This window comes from Chiloscyllium plagiosum, chromosome 19, assembly GCF_004010195.1.
Source record: "Chiloscyllium plagiosum isolate BGI_BamShark_2017 chromosome 19, ASM401019v2, whole genome shotgun sequence".
In the NCBI taxonomy this organism is placed as follows: Eukaryota; Metazoa; Chordata; class Chondrichthyes; order Orectolobiformes; family Hemiscylliidae; genus Chiloscyllium; species Chiloscyllium plagiosum.
Window position 1 is genome coordinate 12,692,201 of NC_057728.1, and position 21,890 is coordinate 12,714,090.

The following is a 21,890-nucleotide window of genomic DNA, read 5'->3' on the forward strand; positions in this document are numbered from 1 at the left end:
CTGAGATTGCTCTAATGTGTGGCCTGAAAACATTGCAGTAATTTGAGGTAATTTTTGAGGTAGCCACTGTTGAAATGCAGCCTGTTTGTACATTCCAAACTCCCGTAAACAGTGATATGATGATAGTAACCAGATCATCAGTTTTAGTCATTTTGATTAAGGGATAAATGTTGGCCTGGGCTGGATTACCTCCATTGCTCTTTTTTGGTCCTCTCATTTGGAATTAATTCAGCGTTGTCTCAGTTTAATGCCTCTTAGCAAGGTGGCACCTTGAACAATGCAACACACTCTCTCAGAACTGTGCAGGAGTGTCAGCATAGATTATGTGCTCCGTTCTTTGGATCTTTAAACCTATAAACTTCTGATTTGAGGTGTATGCTGCCACTGACTCAATGACACTTCATTGAATTACAAAGAAATTAACTCTGCTGACTGATCCAAGTGATAAGAATATTGAATAGAAGAAATCGGAACAGTAATAGGCCATTTGGGCCCTGGGTTCTGTCACCCCCTCAATCCCATTCAATAAGCTCATGGCTCTCCTCTTATACCAACTCCTTAAAGCACTCAACTCCTCTTTCTAGAGTTCATCTAGCTTCTCTTTGAATGTTTTCAGTGACCTAACTTGTAAAACTTTGAGCTAGAGAATTCCAGATGTTGACTGTCCTCTGGGAGAAAAAAGATCCTTTTCATCTCCCTCTTAAATGAGTGTCCTCCTTCGTCATTCCCAGAAGAGGGAAAGTCTTCTCAACAACATTGTGAAGCTGCCTCAAATCTTGTATGTTTCGATTGTTATCTCCTTTATTCTTCTAAACTCTAATGAATGAAGTCTAATCTGTTAGCCATTGCTGATAAGTCAACTCCTTCATCCGAGGAGTCCGACTGCTGAATTGCTTTGGAACTGCCTCCAATGCCAGTGTATCCTTTCTTGAAATACAAAGTTAACATTTTGAGTTTAGCATGACTTCAGAAGTTGAGGAATGCTTTAATCGGATTATTCCAGTGGTGATAGAGATATACAGCATGGAAACAGACCCTTCGATCCACTTTGTCCATGCTGACCAGATATCCCAAACTAATCTAGTCCCATTTGCCAGCACTTGAGGCCACAGTCAGAGCTTTTTGTCCTGAAGGGTTATGCCTGAAACATCAACTCCCTTGCTCCTCAGAAGCTACCTAACCTGTTGTGCCTTTTCCAGCACCAAGCTTTGTCAACGTTGACTCTCTAGCATCCGGAGTCCTCACTTTCTCAGAGTTTTTACGTAACTAGCCTTCATATATTTAATATGACCACAGCTGTTCAGAATTTGCATTTAACAATTTGGACTTTGGAATCAAAAACAAAATCCCTAATTTAAAGGGTGATACCAAATTGAGACATAGTCGACCCTGAGGATGGCAACAAATTTCGAGATGATATTGATAAACTTAGAGTGGAAAAATGTTTGGCAAATGAAGTTCAAATATTGCAAAACCTTCAGGAAGACTGTTCCTTTAATCAGTATGCCAGTTCTGCATTGGAACCATTGGTACTCTGCCAGGTTCCCTGGTGCTTTAACTTCAAGCTTAAATAGGAACAAATATTAGAACAATGTCTGAATAAAGTCAGTCATTGACTTGAGTGTTTACTTGGGTTGGTTGAGGAGTATGGTCAGACTCTGAGGAGAAACATGGAAATAAAAATTTTCAACATGTTCTGATGGAAGTGATCACAATGATATTGGGGATGTGTGGGATTCCAGAGGTTCACTAATTTCCAATTATTTCTAATTAACTCATTCAGAATGTGTTATGACACATCTCTGGAGTTGATGGGGCTTGAATCTGGACCTTCTGGCTAAGAGTAGCTATGTTGGACAAAGGAGACTGGCCAGAAGCATTTGGACTATCAGCAATGTAGTGAAGGGACATAGCTTGTGGATTTGGCCTTGTCTTGTTTTGACTTTTGGGATTGTCAAACTATGAGAATCCTAATCTTCAGGTTTTAAGTAATAATTCTGTTGCAGTTGAATTTTTAATTTCTTTAGAAGATTTTAATTATTCACCCATATCCTAAGAGCTGATTGATTGCCTGCTCCTGAGCTGCCTCATTTAAAACTGTATTTCATCAGATTAAGGTCCAATTTGAGAATATAAAATATTTTCATCTTCTCTTTAGCTCTTCGGAGGGGTTAAAACTATCCTTTGCTGCCCTCCCTTGATCTCAGCTGCTGATTTTTGATTGTCTGAGGAAAACAGAAAAATATTTGGCAGAATGTTTCTTCCCTCATCATTCCTGGATTTTTCTCTGGAAAAAAAAAATTCCCCCTCCAGGTATGACTGTAGAGAGCCTAGGAGATGGTCAAGGTGATCCAGTTATTGTCAGTGTAAGGACTATTGATGGCCCAGCTGTTTTTCACATGTTCATATGAGTCAAGTTACATATTCATATCATTTGCATTTTATTAAGAAACAAAGGAACAAAAGAAAACTGTTAATCTTAACCCAGCGGGATAATACATTGGAAATATTTACTGCTGGTGCAGTTCGGGAACATTGTCCAAAGTGCACCTGCTTAATTAATACCTAATCACATAATTACTGCATTTATGACATTCAGTTCATCTTGTGCAGGATACGTTATTTCCTTGTAGGTACATTAGTTTAGGTTAAAAACCACAGGGAAGGATTCAAATTTGTAGATGTTCACGCAGAATGCCCAAAGGATATACTTTTCCATTTGAATGTGAGCAAGTGCAAACTTCCATTCGTCAAATGTTCACCACTTCTCTTTTATGGCTGCAGACTCTTTTTTTATGTGCCATGAGATGCATTGTTTGATTCAGGTGCGAGCCCTGATTCTTGCCTTAAGTTTAAAAAAAAGTGCGCAGACCTGAGGGACTGCAACAATTGCTGGTGGGTATTTTCTGTTATCAGACGCATTTACTTGCGATTGTGGTGGACTGTTCATGTGGAGGTTGTGGATTCCATGATATTGTTTACGTAACTGGAGGGGATTCTGTTTTACCAAATATTCCTCCTTCGTTTGACATCAGTGGAAAACTGATGAACAGTTCCTTCATTGTGTTTCCTCTTGTTTCTTTTATTACTTTGTACCTAAGCTTTTTTTATACATAAGTTCCTGAGATGGCATTATGTGTGGCGACACTGTACACTTTTCACTGTGCTTCTGTACTTGAGTAGACCTGACAATAAAATGTAAATCTTATGATTTTGGCCCCTGCAATTTGATTTCAGTGTTGTCAAAGGCATAAAAGGCCATGGGTTTTTGTTACTTCAGAAGTAACTCCTTGATTGTGGCATTCTTTCAGCCACCCTGAGTTTGTGATTAGGTACAGAATAAGTGCAAGTGCATCACTGGAGAAAAAGTATTTCAAGAAATTAATGGAGTCCTGTCTGATGTCCTCGGCTGCTGAGATGGTACATGCTTTGACTGCAACCTTGCAAAATTCCCTAGATTATGGCAAAGTCCCTGCATGTTCGGGAGGAGAAAAAAACTAATGGAAAATTCTAAGAAGGGCAACTATAGGTCGATTCATCTCTCATCTGTTATCATTGAAGAATTGTCAAACCCAGAATGAAGGAGGTAGTAATAGTGAATTTAGAAAATCATAATGAAATCAGGCAGAGTCAGCTTCATTTCTCTGAAAGACCAATTGTGTTTAACAAATCTAGTAGAACTCTTTGAGCATATAACAAGCAGGGTGGAGAAAGGAATGCCACTAGATGTGTGTTTAGATTTCTAAAAGACATAGATAAGGTGTCATGTAAAAGGTTACTGCACAAGATAAGAGCTTGTGGTGATATACTGGCAAGGTTAGAGAAGTACTAACTAACAGTAGACAGAGTTGGTTTTCAGGTTCAGAAAATAGATCGTTTTCAGGTTGAAAAACTATAACTAGTAGAGTTCCAAAAGAATCCGTGCTTGGTCATCAACTATTTACAATCTGTTACTAATCATTTAGATGTGGAGGGGGTGGGTACTTGAGAAATATGTACTTTTGCTCCTGTTAGGTGGGTCCTTATCAATTACTTCAGGATCTGAAAGTGCTGTAACAGACTCTCACAATACTTTGTTTCGAAGTTGGCCTTAGGTGGTCACCACACAGATTAGTGAAAGGATATACACTCACCACATATAACTAAAATCAGTTGTGAAAGTGTACAGTTTTCATCACTTCACAACAACATAGTTATCTTTTTAGTACCTGATTAAGAAAACTACGCCAGACAGAAAAATGGCTTCTCCCATCAGTCCTGCACTTATCTCTTAACAGTTGGTATATGTTACATTTGTGCTCCCTTATCCTACAGTTGCAAGTTTAACTGAATTAATACTCATCCTGTTTCCTATTTCACTAAATATCTGAGGTGATCTTTGAAATAGCTTTGTTTCTTGAGCAGGCATTAATGTCTGCCTTACTGAGAATCCTCTCTCCTAATAGCGCTTTGACTGTAGAGGCCAATAATGTTGCCTTTCTCAGCAGCATTTCTAGGACTTGGATATTTTCTTGTGCCCCCGTGATCATTGAATGAAGTACCAGAAATTCTGACCAAAGCATTATATAGCTTTAGTATGACCACCATTCATAATAGAGCTCAGAATTTTTGTTGCTTTATTAATTGTTGCACTTTCTGATTGGACGAAATCATTGTATAGTCACTTCCCTGTCACTTCCAGCCTAGTTCACGCACTGTCATTGATCATATTTTATTCTTGATCATTTGCATTAAACTTAATTTCCTGTAGTAGTTCTCTATTTTCAAATTATTTTCTTTTTCTGTTACTCCTTCACTTTGTATTCAAACTCTCAGTTCCATATTAATTATGAGGAGCAGGGGTGGGGGAAGTCAGAGGTTCCATCACCGTTACTGCAGGGAAAAGCAGAGCTGATTCAGATACCCAAGGAGTGTTCTAATATATATTTTGAAAAAAATGTAGAAAGGTGGAAAAAAGTATTGCATGACAGATAACAAACAAACAAAATTACAAAGCTAGGATTGGGATTTAATTGCACATGGAGAAAGCACAATAATATATAAATCAGCTTGATCACCATACATGTGGGATTTAGTCTGCAGTGGAATGTTTTGGCTGTAGAATTACTTTGTGCTGCCAGTCACAGAATATATACAGAAGGTTAGATTTTATGCGAGCTTCTTGTTCTGCTCCCTAATGACAGTGACTCGCTGTTGGTATGATTTGTCTGCTCCACGTGCACTGCAGCTCTGTCCAAAAAACTCAGATCTAATCACCGGGATTACAGAAATGAATTGATCAGGCTAGAGAGAATACACTGGAGATTGGTGAGGAGCTTGCCAGGAAGAGAGAATTTTAGTGATGAGGAAAAGGTTAGATTAGCTTGGGTTGAGGGGAGATTCAATTGAGGTTTACAGAACTAAAAGAAACTTGGAATCAGTGAATAGAAGGGCTAATTTCCCTTAGTGGCCAATTACCAAGAACCATTGATGTAAAGTAATTCACAGAATTTCGAGAATACAGTTTTCTGTCAGAGGCTGGTGATTGTCGAGACCTCATCACCTGAAAGACAGAAACCATTTTTATGGATTTCATTTTTATTGTGAACTTTTGTTTCTAACTCTGTCATGACTTGCTTGGGAGACTTGCTTGTTCTACCGATGTTGTGACCCACTGTCCTCGGAGAAGCCACAAATGTGAATATTTAACTAAAGTACCAAAATGCCAAATTTGCCTGTCTGATTTAGGTTCTGTTAAAATTATAGACCAGGTTTTTGTCATTAACACGTCAGCATGTTGCATTGTAACCAAACTGATTTTCCTAACCAATGGCTTTTTTTAAAAAAAGAAATTCAATTTCTAATTTATGACTATACAAATTAGAACTTAACCCTTTTAAATTCCCATGCACACAATCAGACATGGAGAAAAATGGATAAGACGATTATTATTGATGGGGGTGGATAAAAATTCACAAACACTTCTGTATCACCAGTCTAGATCAGATCACTGGATGAATTGTTCTTTCAGTTCTTTGATAACACACATGCAGAGAATTATGATCCCAGTTGAAGTTACTCCCAGATATATTAGATACCAGAATGAAATCTAGCTTGATAGGTCATTTTGTTTTTGTAGTTTAATGTAGTGGTCTTTTAGTGAAACATGATCGCACAAGGCTATGGATCTGGGTTTGACTGTGAAACCATTTATTATGCAAAGAAAATTTAATTAAAACAAACTAAGCTGACTATAACAGCACGTGAAAGATTTCAAAATGCATTGCAAAATAGAAGCCTATTTAGTCAGGAATGCCATCACTTTACCATTTCTTGGGGAGAAGAAAGATAAATTTTCCTTCCCTATTCATCTGTATTCATCTAACTTCTGTTTCATGAGCTGGGAGGGCATTTCCTTGAATCCTTCCAAAGCTGTGATCCTAGATTTCCACAACTTTGTTGAACCAATGCAGATTTAAACCAAATAATCCAGTCTGCAAGTCAAAGACCAAAGAACAGTACAGCACAGAAACAGGCCTTTCGGCCCTCCAAGCCTGCATAACACGTTTTGCCCTTCCATAATAAAACTGTCTTCTCTTACAGGATCCCTATCCCTGTCTTCCCTGCCTATTCATGTATTCATCCAGGTGTTTCTTGAATACTGCTATTGTATATGTTTCCACCACCTTTTCTGACAGTGCATTCCAGGTACTCACCACCCTTTTGTGTGAAAAACTTGCCAAGCACATCTCTCTTTAACCCCTGGCCCCATCCAGCTCGTTGAATCTGTGTCCCCTAGTAATTCACCACTCCACCCTGGGAAGAATTCTTATACACTTCACTCTATAAGATTGTGAATGACATAGATAAATTTCTATCATCTGCCCCTCAACCCTCTGCATTCCAGTGAAAACAAACCCAGTCTATTCAACCTTTTTTCAAAGCTGAAATCCCCCATACCAGGCAATATCCTCCCAAACCTTTTCTGTACTCTCTTCGAAACATCTACATCCTTCGGGTGTGGTGAGCAGAACTGTATGCAATATGCCAACTGTGGCCTAACTAAAGTTCTACAAAGCTGCAGCATAACTTGTCTATCTTTATAAAGAGGAACCTCAATTATCTGAAGGATACTGGCAGGGAGTACTGCATTCGGTTAATGGAATTCCGGATAATTGAATGCTGGATAATATGGTTTAGCCAAGCATCGGGTCATGGTGATCCTGCTGGATAATCGGATGTTCTGACAATTGAATGCTGGATAAGCGAGGTTCCTCTCTACTCAATGTCCCTTCCAATCAAGACAAGCATGCCATCAGCCTTTGTTGCTCCCTTATCTATCTGTGCTGCCACCTTCGGTGATCTGTGGACCTGTACACCCAGATGTTTCTGCATATCAATACTCCTAAGGGTTATGTCATTCACTGTATAATTTCCACCTGAATTTGGCCTTCCAAAATGCATCACCTTCGGATTAAATTTCTCCTGCCGTTTTTCTGTCCATATCTCCAAATGATCTATATCCTGCGGTATCCTCTGACTATATTCACTATCTACAATTCCACCAATCTTTATTTTCTGCTAACTTACTAAGTAGACCAGCCACTTTTTCCTCGATCACTTACGTAGACCACAAGCAGCAGCAGATCCCAGCACTGATCCCTGTGGAAAAAACGTCCTTCCACTGCTACCCTCTGTCTCCTATGACTAAGACATCTTGCCGGCTCACCCCTGATACCATGTGACTTCACCTTTTGTACCAGTCTGCCATGAACGGACCTTGTCAAAAGCTTTATTGAAGCTCATGTAGACAACATCAACAGCTTTTCATCAATCCTCTTCACCTCCTTAAAAGACTTGATCAAGCTAGTGAGGCACGACCTCCGCTGCACAAAACCATGCTGTCTGTCACTAATCAGTCCATTTGCAATTAAATGCATATAGACCCTGAGAATATTTTCCAATAATTACCTGACCACGGACCTGAGGGTTACTGGCCTATATTCATGGATTATCCCTGTTATCCTTCTTACATATTGGGACAACATTGGCTATTCTCCAGTCCTCTGGGACTTTACCTGTAGTCAAAGAGGATACAAAGATGTCTATCAGTGTTCCAGCAATTTGTTCTCCTGCTTCATTCAATATTCTGGGATAGATCCCATTTGGACCTGGAAACTTATCTACCTTAATACTTCTAAAGATGCACAACATCTCTTTCTTTTTAATAGCAACTTTGCTTAGAAATCCCACACTCTCTTCCATGAGATCATCCTCCACCAATTCCTTCTCTTTGATGAATACCACAATATTTGTTTAGGACTTCACCTACGTCGTCTGGCTCCACACACCGATTTCCTCCTTTGTCCATGAGTGGGCCAACCCATTCCCTGGCTATCTTTTTGCTTTTTACATATGTATAAAGAGTCTTGGGATTCCTCTTAATGCTTTTTGCTAACAACACTTCTTGACCCCTTTTTAGCCCTTCTAATTACTTGTTTAAGTTGTTTCCTACTTTTCTTATATACTTCAAGGGCTTTTGCCATCCTCCTCGACCCTATGTATGCTTCTTTTTTCTTTTTGACCATGGTCTTAACATTCCTGGTGATTGAAGGTTCCCATAACTTGCTATACCTATCCTTCATTTTCAAAGGAACATACACTCCTGAACTCTTATTAACTGCCATTTGAAATACTCCTACATGTCTGATGTGGATTTATCCTCAATCAAAATATTCCAGTTCCTGCCTAATACTGTTGTAGTTCACTGTACCCCAATTTAACACCTTCACCAGAAGACTGCTGTTATCCCTATCCATGAATATCTTAAAACTAACACCCAAAATGCTCCACCATTGAAACTTCATTCACCTAGTCAGGCTCATTTCCCAAAACCAGGCCCAGAATAACCCCTTCCCTGGTTGGACTGTTTGTATACAGTCAAGAAATCCTCCTGAATACTCCTTACAAATTCTGCCCCATCCAAGCCCCTAGCACTGAACGCATCCTAGTCAATATACAGGAAGTTAAAATCACCCACTACAACAACCCTGCTGTTTTTAGATCTTTCCAGAATCTCTTCACAGATTCTTTCCTACCTCCTGCCGGCTGTTGAGGCCTGTTTTATACACTCAGCATTGTAATCTCCCCTTTCCTATTCCTGAGTTCTACCCCTATTGCCCCACTGTATGAATTGTCTGATGTATTCTCCCTCACTACAGCTGTAAGATACCCCTTTATAGTAATGTAACTCCCTCATCCTTTTTACATCCCCTTCCACCACACCTGAAACATCTAAACCCTGGGGCATTCAGCTGCCAGTCCTGTCCCTCTTATAGCTAAGTGTCTGTAATCATAATGTCAAAATAAGTCTTCGTAAAATTGCACTTTTCCACTTCCACTCTTCATCACAACAGGGAGGGCAATGGCCTGGTGGTGTTATTGATGGATTGTTAATCCAGTGACCCAAGTATTGTTGTGGGGATCCAGTTTCGAATCCCACCACAGCGCATGATGAATTTGAATTTAGCTTTACTTGCTTTCCCAAACTGCAAACAACTCCTTGCACGTTCTCTTTTAAAAGCAGCATTGACTTTTTGTTTCCTTCACTTTCAGTTCACAGTAGCCATTTATTTCCCATCAATATGCAACCACTTCCTGTTCTCAGGCAATATATTGAAGATCTTTAGATCCAGTCTCTTTACAAATAGTCATCTTTCTTCAAATTTAAATACACTCCAATGATGAGCACAAAATCTGACCTCACATTTTTATGCAGTACTGTGACGACCCTGCACTATTGAAGGTGTCTCCTTTCAGATGTGGCCCTGTCTTCCCTCTCAGGTGGATAGTAAAAGTCGGAGGATACAAATTGAAAATAATAGAGAATTCTCTTTGGTGTGAGCTGTTCTTTGTCCTTCAGCCAGCACCTCTTTAAAGCAAATTATTTGCTCGGAATTTCGTTTACTTTCTTTAGAACCTTGTCCTGTACAAATCAGATGGCATATTTCCAAGTTGGCTATCCTTAAAACTTAAGGCGCTGTAGGAGATTCTGAAGCCTTGAAAAATGCTATACAAGTAAATACTGTTCTTTCTTTACTGTCCTATGATTAAGTACTGTTATTCAGAATCTTACACAAATTTCTTTGTTTTGAGTCAAAGTGGAAACTGTTGTGTTAAGGTCATAATTAGTCGACAGAAATTATGACTCATTGACCTTTGTAGATTATTTTTACAAGAATGTTAAAGCTGCAATTTGAATAATCTGCATCATTCCACCAAAATAATGAATTATATGTGATAAAATTTGAAATAATTTTGTTTCGAACTTATCATTTTAAGATTTATTTTATGTACCCCACTCAAGTAAGCTATTTCTACAACTTTTAGATTTCACAGATCCAAGCGATAAACAGAGTCACACGATACGGGAACTTTTGGAAGCAATTTATCCCAGGGTTGATAAGCAGGAATACATCATCAAACTGGAACCCATAGAAACAAATCATAATGCAGTGTACCAGCATGTAACTAGACTTGATGATCCAGTCCTCAATGTAGAGACATACAGTCCTCAAACATCGAGCCCATTACCAGTACAAGAGTCAGACATTGAAAAGATGCCAGAGATTATACCAGAGGAAGCATTGGAACTTGTCCATTCAGTTCCTACAGAGCTTATTAAGAAAGAAATATCAGCCCAAAGGTTAGAACAAAGTCCGGAGCCCCTCCTTACAGAGATAGAGATCTCCAATGGTTCCAGTCTTGCTGCCCACTTGGTCTGCTGCCTCTGTGCAAAAACTTTCAATTCCCGACGTAGTGTAAGGCGACACATTAGAAAAGTGCACAAAAAGAAGATGGAAGAGCTGAAAAAGTACATTGAAACAAAAAACAGTGCAGGGCACCAATCCTCTCTCTCGAATGCCAGGAAACGGTCAAAGGGCATTGGAGTAGTCAGTGTAGGCAGGAACTGTCCTGTGTGTCACAAGTTCTTTGCCACAAAAGCAAATGTGCGGAGGCACTTCGATGAAGTGCACAGAGGTCTAAGGAGGGACTGCATTACACCCGACATCGCCACCAAACCAGGGCAGCCACTCAGCTTGGAAGAGACATCAACTGAGCACCCGGTGGTCCCTTTGCCTCGCAAGCGCAAGTCTTCCTCAAAAGCAGAATACAACCTGACAGCATGTAAGTGCCTTTTGTGCAAGAGAAAGTACAGCTCACAAGTCATGCTGAAGCGCCACATGCTGATTGTGCACAAAATGAATCTGGGAGAGAATCTGTCGAAGCCTCCAGAGCAGAGTACAGCTATGGTGTGCTGCGTGGAGTTGACTGAAGCTAGTACCTACTGCACAGGCAACATCGAGGGGCCTCTGCTTGCCAGTAGGCCCTCACCTCAGGGCGAGCCCAAAGGCTCAAGTCTAACAGGTGAAAAGAAAATCACCCCAGTGCTGAAAAACAAAGTGAAACAAGAAAATGAGAGTCCAAAGGCTTCAAGTCCGGCTGCTGTAATTGGCCACTCCAAGCCCAAGAAACCCAAGCTCTCAATGGGTTTCGACTTCAAGCAGCTCTACTGCAAGCTGTGCAAACGGCAGTTCACCTCCAAGCAGAATTTGACAAAGCACATTGACTTGCACACGGATGGCAATAATTTCTATGTCAAGTTCTACAAGTGCCCACTGTGCACCTACGAGACACGTCGCAAGAGGGATGTCGTCCGGCACATAACGGTGGTGCACAAGAAGTCAACTCGCTACCTGGGCAAAATCACGGCCAACCTAGAGAGCCGGGCAGTGAAAAAACCAATCGAGTTTGTGTTGAACAGAGTGCCGAGGAGAGGCCCCCAGAGAGACGAAACTAAGCACACCAAGAAGCACGACAGTACTTCCGCCTCCCCTGTCCCCTGCCCTGCTGTTGCTGGCAGGAAAACTGACGGAGCAGACCCTGGCACTGAAGTTAAATTCACCAAACACTTCTCGCTGCACAAGTGCACTAAGTGCGGAAAAGCATTCGCCAAAAAGACCTACCTGGAGCATCACAAGAAGACACACAAAAATGCAATGGTGGCGCCGGAAGGAAATAAAAATGTTGGCCGCAGCACCCGATCCAAGGCCCTTCTCTCTGGTAAGAGTTGCAGTGATTTCATTAATTTTGTGACTTTAAAAGCTATGATTTTTGTTTGCTTATCTTTTATCCTGAGCGCCTCGTTTCAAAATTTGTGTCTTAACACTCAACATGGGTGAAGTCCCAGAGGACTGGAAAATAGCCAATGTTGTCCCAATGTTTAAGAAGGGTAACGGGGATAATCCAGGAAATTACAGGCCTGTAATCCTCAGGTTGGAGTTTGAGAAATTATTGGAAAAGATTCTCAGGGACAAGATCTATATTAGGTGAATTGGCTACGCAAATTGCCCATAGTTTTAGGTATATTAGTCAGGGGTAAATATGGGGAATGGGTCTGGGTGGGTTACTCTTTGGAGGGTTGGTGTGGACTTGTTGGGCCAAAGGGCCTGTTTCCATACTGTAGGGAATCTAATCTAATCCAATTTCATGCATTTAGGAGCAAATGGACTGATTAGTGACAGACAGCATGGTTTTGTGTGGGGGAGGTTGTGCCTTACTAACTTGATCGAGTTTTTTGAGGAGGTGACAAAGATGATTGAGGGAAGATGGTTGATGTTGTCTACATGGACTTCAATAAAGCCTTTGACAAGGTGCCTCATGGCAGACTGGCACAAAAGGTGAAGTCACGTGGTATCGGGGTGAGCAGACAAGATGGATACAGAACTGGCTTAGTCCTAGGAGACAGGGTAGTGGTGCAAAGATGCTTTTCAGAATGTATGGTAGTGACTATTGGTGTTGCAAAGGGGTCAGTGCTGGGATCTCTGCTGTTTATGATCTACATAAATGATTTGGAGGAAAACATAGCTGGTCTAATTAGTAAGTTTGCAGATGAAATAAAGATTGGTGGAATTGTAGATAATGAAGAGGATAGTCAGAAGATATGGCAGGATGTAGATCAGTTGGAGGTATGGACAGAAAAGTGACAGGTGGAGTTTAATCCAGACAAATGTGAGGTGATGCATTTTGAAAGGTCAAGTACAGGTGGAAATGATATAGTGATTGGCAGAACCCTTAGGAGTATCGATATGCAGAGGGATCTGGGTGAGCAAGTCCACGGATCAGTGAAGATGAGTCTTTGTCACATAGACTGCGCCAGGGAAATAGTCTTTTTTTTTAAATTAGCAGGGCCCTATCCTCTGCAAATAGGAATTTAATCTCTTATAATTACACAAAACATTGTGAGACAGCATTCCTCTGTCAATCTGAATCAGCCAACGTTTTTGAATATAAGCAAAGCTTCAGAGAATCTGTTCCATAATACATCCTCCATGGTAACCACTCGAACAAGTAAACTTGACATATCAAACAATCTCATGCATATCTGTTGTTCCCTTTGAAATTTGTCATTCTTGCACCTGTCCTGATGAGTGCGTAATGAAAAGTTTCAACAGCATTCTCCTTTTTTGTAATATTGTCTAACAAGAGACTGAAAGTAATTCTGCTGCTGTAGCTTCAGTATGATCATGAAGGTGCTATAGAATATTAATGCGCTAAGTTTTTTTTAGAAGAAGCTGTTTTTGCTGACTCATTGGTAGGCGGAATAACCAGGAAATAAATATACGTGGTAGAAATGCCATTATGAAGAAAGGTCATTACTACCTTTTACTAATTAGCCAAGATTGCTGGTTGTATGATGGCTTAAACAATTTGACATGCTATTACCACTTCTTAACAAACATGATATCAAACATAGCACATTAAATTTGTGTTTGTTTTTTCAAAACCTCTCTACCCAGATAATTCCAGATGACATGTCAATAAATGGACTTTTTGGGATTCTTGTCGTTTGAAGATTCAATTTGGTAGCCGAGACACTGAAAATCATTGAGCAAATAGCAGCTGTGAAGAAATAGGAAACCAAAGCATCATGGGCACGAAATTAGGAGCAATTCTATGAAATGAAGTTTAAACCAAGAGATGAATAAATTTTTATGTACCAAAATGTAAAATGGTACAACATTCCAGAATGGCACTCCAGCCACTCTGGCAGAAATGCAATGTGCTCTACCAACATTGAATGGCAAGTTGCTTTCCAACACCTTGGTGAAATGTGCTCTGTGCTCACAAGAGTGAATAGATCTTGCAACTGACCAATCTTTTATGGGAACAGAGGAACAGGTTGATTGAAAATCATGGTACAGTTATAATACTGCTGTAGAGTGGTGTATGTTTGTTATGAACTCCCAGATCTCTGATGGCGTAGCTTAGCAGGAACCAGAAGAATTTTGATTGGAACACGGAGAGAGCAACATGCCATGGAACACACTGTATTGTTCTCCTTCAAAGACTCTGCTGTATATAACCTGACCTTTCTGTTTTAGGATCACAAATTCTAATTGCTGTGCATTCCTGAAGTCAATTAGAGAATGAAGAAACCAGCAGGCAATGACATTTCTTTTCTTGTCCTTTTTATATGTTTTTTAAGGGTGATGCTAAACTTTTGCATGTGATTGTCACTTCTAAAACCTTTACATATCTATAAAGAGATTGCAAGAAAATATGATTAACTGCACCACACTTATACTGAAATTAGAAACAGTAACGGAAATATATCCTCATAGCAAGAGAGAACTAATTTATATCTAATTCTTATATAGTATATTGATTTTTAACATGTTCATTAAAATATAAATGTTTTGATAGTCATTCACAGGAGAAAGCAATAGATTTAAGAAGAATTTTTTTTAACCATGTTAGAGACTTTGTATATGTATGCATAAAATTGTGGATTCTGTTTAAAAGAAAATTTCTGTGTTGGTACAGCAAACTGTTTGCACTTAAGTCCAATATGCTCAGCTGAAGTATAATTTTTATTTTTGGGGTGCCCTTAGAAATATAGAAGATGTATATTGGAATGTGAACAATGGCAAGAATATGCAAACTCTATAGCATCATTTACTGTCCATAGCTGTGTATCCTTTAAAAGTTGTTAGCCTTTCTTGATGCGAATTATACAGCAATTAGCTACAGTGGTTAATTATTTTTCTTGCAGAAAGTTTCTGTTTTTATAATTATTGGTCCATAACAATCTTAAAATGACCAAAAATTGTGACTTACTAATGTTAAGCATTGAAGTATAGTAGGTTTTTAACATTTTAGTAAGGTGACAAATTGTTTTCTAGATTTGGCAATTTTTGGGTTGTTCAGTTAGATTGCAGCAACACAAGTTTTAATTTGTTAAAATTCACCTCAATTTGACAGGACAGCTGTTTGATGTTGAGGGTCAGGAGAAACTATTCACGTATAGGAAACAATGCATATCAGCAGTGAATGACAAGATCTCTTTTGAGATATCCGAACATCACTCACTTTATTTTATTTCTCAATTCTGAAAATCCATTGTATTGATTGTAAAAGTGCATAATTTTACATTACCAATTTTCAGGAAATTTTGAGTTCAATCATTTGAGTTGTTTGAAATGGGAAGAGACTCAGTAGGAGCCTGCTTGATAGTCAGCTGTCAAGCAGTTTTGCCTTCTCATTGCTGTAGTTGTGCGACCTGACCTGGATGTAAACTAATTCAAAGCTTATTTTTCTTTTTGTCAAATTGTGAGACCATGTTTAGTATCAAGTTCCAATGTTTTTTTTAAAAATACAAGCCCTGTCCAGGGGAGGGCTGGTAGCGAATTTTTACTCTTGCTGGTGTTAATTGAGAAGTCGACGTTTGTGTGTGTGTGTGTGTAGGTTGAGGGTGGTCTGACTTTCACTGGTGATGTGGGCACAACTACAGACTTGCTGGCGTATTTTAAGTCTTGGATTTGCTTGGGGGTCACCTTAGTCTTCAGCCTGTTGAGTTTGAAAAACTTCCTATCAAATTGAAATTGGTGACCCCCTTGTTGAAGTTGGCTCTGAGTACGTTCCATGACCAGCCTAGCTGTGTGCTGAGCAGATTCAAAACAGTTTGGTCTCCAGTCATTGCAAGGGATGGTTGCTTTCATCCTGTCATGCAGGATTTGCATGGTAGTAACAAACTTAGCTTGACACACAGTTCTCTGGAGTACCTTCAAAAGGGTTATATGGTCAATGCAGTCAAAGGCCTTTGACAGATTATTAAGAACCATATGGAGCTCTTTGCTTCAGATACTTGGATTTTCAAGTGACAAACATCATCTCTTTGATTTCTCAGAGTTCTTGGCTGTCTGGAAGAAGGGTAGGAGCTGGCCCAGGAGGTTTTGTGGGAGAATCTTCCCTTGGAGGAGCCAAGGAATGTGCTTCTATCCTTATCTCAAATTGATTTATCACTCTACCTGAAAGAGTGATGTCGCAAAGGTGTGGTGTCATTCAAATTGATTTGTTTTCAGATACATTGTTTCATACGATGTCTATTGAAAAGTTTGCAGGTGTTTATTCTAATTCTATTTGTAATGTTAGCAAAGAGTCAACTGTTACAATGCATTTGTAGGCCTGAGTGTGACCGGACAAACAATCCAAATTGGACCAGTCTGACCAACTCACCAGTTGCTAAATTTGCCTGGACTGGAATTATGCCACATCACTGAAGGGAAGGTCGTATTTTAATTGAACATCTTGGACTCTTAAGGCTATGACATCTGTATAGGGATTTTGGTTCATGGATGCAACACCTTTCTCAAACCCAAAAATTAGAAGTCCCTTTGCTACTGTCTTAATTGTATCATTGTTTACTGAAAACTTGGAGCATGTAATTTTTTTTTATTATTGGCTATACAGAAGTAAGGATATAATTGCTGAAGAATTTCTGATTTCCATCAGCATTTAAATGAATAGCTGTTGGGTAAAATGCCCTTATAGTTACCCTGTTATGTACACATGTTTAGATTTGTTGCAATAAGAGGTTTAGCATGATACAACCATAATATCCTATAGTAACAACAAAATTGATATTTTTCCAAAATGAAGCACAAGAATAGTTTTAGTAAAGCTTTGCACTAAATAAATGCAGTGAATGCCTACCAATCTGAAATGACCGAAAAGCAAAATTCTCCTTTTCAGCTATTCCACAGGGAGAATTACTTGGGAGTGTAACTAGTCTTGAGGTCAAGCAAAATGCTATTTTTGAGGAAGCAAAATTGCATTCGGTTGTGTTGCATACAGTATGTCTCTGCTAAACATTGACTTGCTTAATATTATTTGACATTAATATTGGTAATGGTGTCAATATATTTTTTTGATGCTGTCAGTTTCACTTTTAATGTAGTTTACCAAACTTTCTGTTGCGGCCAGCCCTTCAAATAAACTGTTTCCTAGCACTTCTGGTCTCACCCCAGTCCCTCTTCACCTCCCATCCCCCACTCGCGTCTGCTGCCACCTTTTTTCTACTGACCTCGCTCCCAAGCAGTGCCTGCCCTCCTCCCCTTCTCACCCAGCCACCTGACTGATCGTTGACCCACAGTTTTGTTTCCCTCTCAACCTTGCTCTTCAGCCTTGTCTCATTTCTCTTCCCACCCTCAGCCTGAGATGTTGAGTGTAAATGATTCTGCAAGTTTGCTGCCAAAGTGCACTGATGAACATTGGCCACTAGATGGAGTGTGGCAAATCTGACAGTTCTATCCAGTAAACCAGTATTTTTAAAGATTGTGGGCCCCGGTTTGTGAGGAGTGTGGGAATTACACTGAGATTGCCACTCGGCTTCTGTTTGTATTAAGAATTCCACATTTTTAACAGGAGACTTTGATCTCCTGTACTCCCAAACCTGATAGGTTTCTTATAGTGCAGGATAGTTGAGGGAAGGTTAACTATATCCCCTTTTCTCATGGCAATCAGATGTCATGTCCTGTAAATTAAACATCCAGCATCATGGGCAGACTGACCGCTCCTGTGTAAAGATAAGCACATGAGGTAAGTGTGTGAGGGTCGAGCATGAGATGGGCAGGGATGAGGTGCTAGGACCTGGGCACAAGATGGAGAAAAGGGCCAGGTAAATGATCGAGGGTATTTAAGGGTGGATGGGAGATACTGGGTCTGGCAGGGGATGTGGAGTTCGAGACAGACTGGGCAGTTGCCAGGAGGTGTCAAGTCAGCAGCTGGGGTGTAAAGAATCTGAAGGAGGAAGACCTTGAGAATTCCTCCAGCATCCTCTGTTTTTATTTCATGTTTCCAGCATCCACAGTGTGTTGTTTTTATCTAGGTTTTTAGTAATCTATATTTTCCTGGCTTTTTCTTTAAACTTAACTTGATCTCCAAATTATATGGTTTTAATGGATACTTTGAGGGTAACAGCGATAAGGAATTGCCCATCAGAATCTTCAACTTTCCAAACAATTCCCTTGGAATCTCTGACAGTGGTGATTCTACAGGAACCATCTATGTTGCAGAAATGGTTATCTAGCCATCAGAAAATCAGGGCAGCGTGTAATCCTACATTTAGGTGATACATTTTACTTCGTGAGCTATTTCAGCTAAGAATGCAATTTTGCACAAGTATAGTAAAGTGTTTCACCTCTTGCATTGGACATTTCTCATCCAGAAAACAATGGAATCTAACTCTAGTTTTAACATTGGGTCCCATGGAAAATCCCATGATTCACTCAAAGGTGATTTTCAGGAATCGGACACAATTTTACTTGAGGGCTTACCCAATTGCGTACAAGGGAACTTTAAACTTGTTTGTTAAAGTCAGCTCAGCTTCTTTGAAGTGATAAAGTAATCCAATTTGTTTCTTGTTAGGTAAACGAATGATAGCAAAGTTTTCCTTCTGTTAATATTTACTGCTTTGCATTTAATATTTTATTGATAGCATTCTATTTAGACAGTAAGTTGATAAAATCATGAGTTTATTGAAGGCTTACTATTGAGGAACTTAGATATCCATTACCATTATTTATTAAGTATGTAACAAACAATAATTTCACAAGAATTCGAAATGCTCCACCCACCTTTTCTCTCCTTGTTTCAATGATTGCTTCCTTTACAGAATCATGGAATTTTTATGGTGCAAAAGGAGACCATTCAGCCCTTTGTGTCTGCTTGGGGTCTTCAAATGAGCATCATTACCTCGTGCCAATCTCTTGCATTTTTTTCCAGATCCTTGCGTGTTATTTCTATCCAGATAATCATCCTTGGGAATGCCTCAATTGAACATAGATGCACCACGTTTCCAGGCGGTGCATTCCCACTTCCCTAATTACTTGCTGTGAGAAAGTATTTTCTCTTGCATCACTTTAGCAGCATCTCTTATTTTTTTTTCTTCTTGAGTAGAAGAGTCTCATTAATGTTGGCTACAGGCAGCACAAATTTCTCTGGTTTGGCTGGTTGTGTTGTGTTATCCGCTATAAACTGGCTTGTTGTTTTTGAGGGTGTGATAGAAATTTAAGTGTTGGCTGCTGAGGTTTGTCATAGGAATGTTGTGGTTGGCTTCAGCATGTAAAGTGGGAATGTCAGACACTGTTCCTTGGCTTTCATCATTATACAGGATTATGTGCACGCTGGGTGAGGATAAGATCAAACTTGGCTGTGATGTACACTCCAGGCGGAAGGGTCTTTTCTGTATCATACGATTCTATTCTTTCCTAAGCTTGACTGCATTTTGTTTGAAGACTTTCAAGAATAATGGTTTCTGGGCTAAGGCACTGAATGCATTTCTGTAGTGAGGAAGTAAATGCCTTGGTGAGGTGAAGGCAAAAAGCCAAAACACACAATTGTTGAAGTGAAAGAAAACTGTTAATGCTCCTCACTTCCAAAAAGAAAAGTTTAGTTTATGTAAACTGCTTTCTGTTCAAAGCAAAATCGATTAAATAAATCCCTGACTGTCAAGAGGTTCTAAAGCTTTAGCTTCAGCGAATACTGTTGAGACAATTAAGGGTACAGGGGTAGTTTTTGAGTAATCCTGCCAGATAATTGTGTAATCTAGAAGCTCAAGTGTCCCTGAATGCATAAGGAGCCCATTTAACGAAGAATTTAGTTAGCCCTAAAATCGAGTAACGAGGTTATGAAAACAATATCACCTATGTTCTAGATGCAATTGATGCTGCTTCATGTGGAGCAGCTTTTATTTAGCTGTTTGATTGTTTTTGTTTTGAGGCGCACCAGTTTGCTGGAGCATGAGTGAACAATGAACTTGTGATTAGCAGCAAAGTAACTGAAGTAGTCGACCTTTGGTTTTAATAGTGAGGGGTCACTAGTTCTCCACCTTGTTCTTTGGGAGGATACGTCTTCAGAATTTTAGAAAATTTTCCAGGTACCAGCACAGTTTATTATCTTACAGAGCCAAGAAACATGGCAATGGTGTTTCAGGTTAGCTTCACAACAAGGGGATTGGTACACACATGTTTGAAAAATTGGAGGGAAGGGAAGCAATTCAACAAAACTACACAAATTATCTTGCTCATTTGAAAGAGGCATTCTTGCGGTTTGCAATTTTCTGTGACTATTTTTCTTCAGAAATTCACAATCTTATTTCATTTTTATGTGTGTGCACGTACTTATATGAAGGAATGTGTTGTTAATTGTACTGGATATTACTTGCTGCTATAGGTAAATTGAATGTAGATGAACTTTGTTTCTGGAACAAAGATACACTGAGGAAGCCTAAATGAAGAAACTGTGCTGGTGCAGCAACCAGAGTTGTTGGTACTGCAGAGCAATCAAATACCAAGTCTGACTTAATCCATCTACTGTTTTATTCTGTGATGGTATCATATGACAAACTGTCTTGAACATTGTGTAGAGCAAAGAAAGAAAAATTGCCTAAGAATTCCTCTGGGTGGCAGTGACTAGCAATAGAGTATTGTACTGACAGTCACATTAAGTATAACAGTAAATAAAGCCATTGAAATTGAAGTTCTGTGCACTGTGTCTCTGTCTCTTATAGATTGCAGAATTAGTTTTTGTTTACTAGGATTTCACCTTTAGTTCTACAGTATTAGAACATGTCAGGCTCTAAACTGAAGAATCTTTTGTACTTGATAAAATTTACATTCCCTCCACCCACCCCACACCATGTTGAGACGGTATATTTTTGTTGGGGTTGAAAGGGCTATCAATACCACTGGAGCGTAGTCCTCAAAGATTACAATCTTGAGTTACTGTATTTTTGATCTTTACGTGTTTAAGTATTATGTACTTCTGCCTAGGCCATCAACGCCACATCCCCCTCTTAAAATTGTTGATGTTACAAGTGAAAAAAGTAGTCCCAGATAGATTCCTGTTGGACACAACGATCAACTTTAAACCACTTATGAAGCTCCCTTTAGCTTTTACTGTTTCATCCCTTCCTATTTAGTAAAACTTTGCTATGGTTTTGGTAGGGAATGCACAGAATACATGTTGAAAACCCACCAAGGTAGGTTGGGAAGTTTCATTGCTTTTTTACTTCCAGGTTTAGAAAAAAAACACAATCGCAGTAAAAGTGACCGTGAAGTTGTGGTCATGTGAATCCTCTAATGCTATTTCGGGAAGGAAATCATTCTGGTCTGACACTAGACCCACAGGAAAGTAGTTTCGGCTTAGCTGCTCCTAGTTCAAAGCAAATTGAGGATGGGCAATAAATGCTGGCCTTGTCAATGATACCTAGGATCCATGAAACAATCTTTAAAGTCACACGCTAAGGTACAGAGGAACCTCGATTATCCAAAGGACATAGGCAGGGAGTATTTCGTTTGGATAATCAAATGCTGGGTAACACGGTCAAATATCAGGTCCTTCCGATCTTGTTTGGGTCATTTGAAATTTGGATAATCGGATGCCAGATAATCGAGGTTCCTCTGTAAATGCCTTTAAGTTGTTCTGTGAAGATCAAACAGCCAAGTTGTAACAAACAGCTACTCCTTTCAAGATGTCGGCCTCAAACGACCTGCTCAAGGCAAACCGGG

At 39.6% G+C, this 21,890-nt stretch overlaps 1 protein-coding gene across 3 annotated transcripts in view; it reads left to right on the top strand.

Moving 5' to 3' along the window:
• Positions 1 to 20,859, top strand: part of LOC122559523 (zinc finger protein 800-like) — a 116,146-nt gene extending 95,287 nt beyond the window's left edge. For all 3 annotated transcript variants that reach the window (XM_043709125.1, XM_043709124.1, XM_043709126.1), the window contains 2 exons: positions 10,369 to 12,102; positions 13,839 to 20,859. In XM_043709125.1, the coding sequence (XP_043565060.1) occupies positions 10,369 to 12,102; positions 13,839 to 13,852 (1,748 nt within the window). In that variant the 3' untranslated portion in view covers positions 13,853 to 20,859. The remainder of the gene's footprint in view (positions 1 to 10,368; positions 12,103 to 13,838) is intronic.
• The last annotated feature ends 1,031 nt before the right edge of the window (positions 20,860 to 21,890 follow it).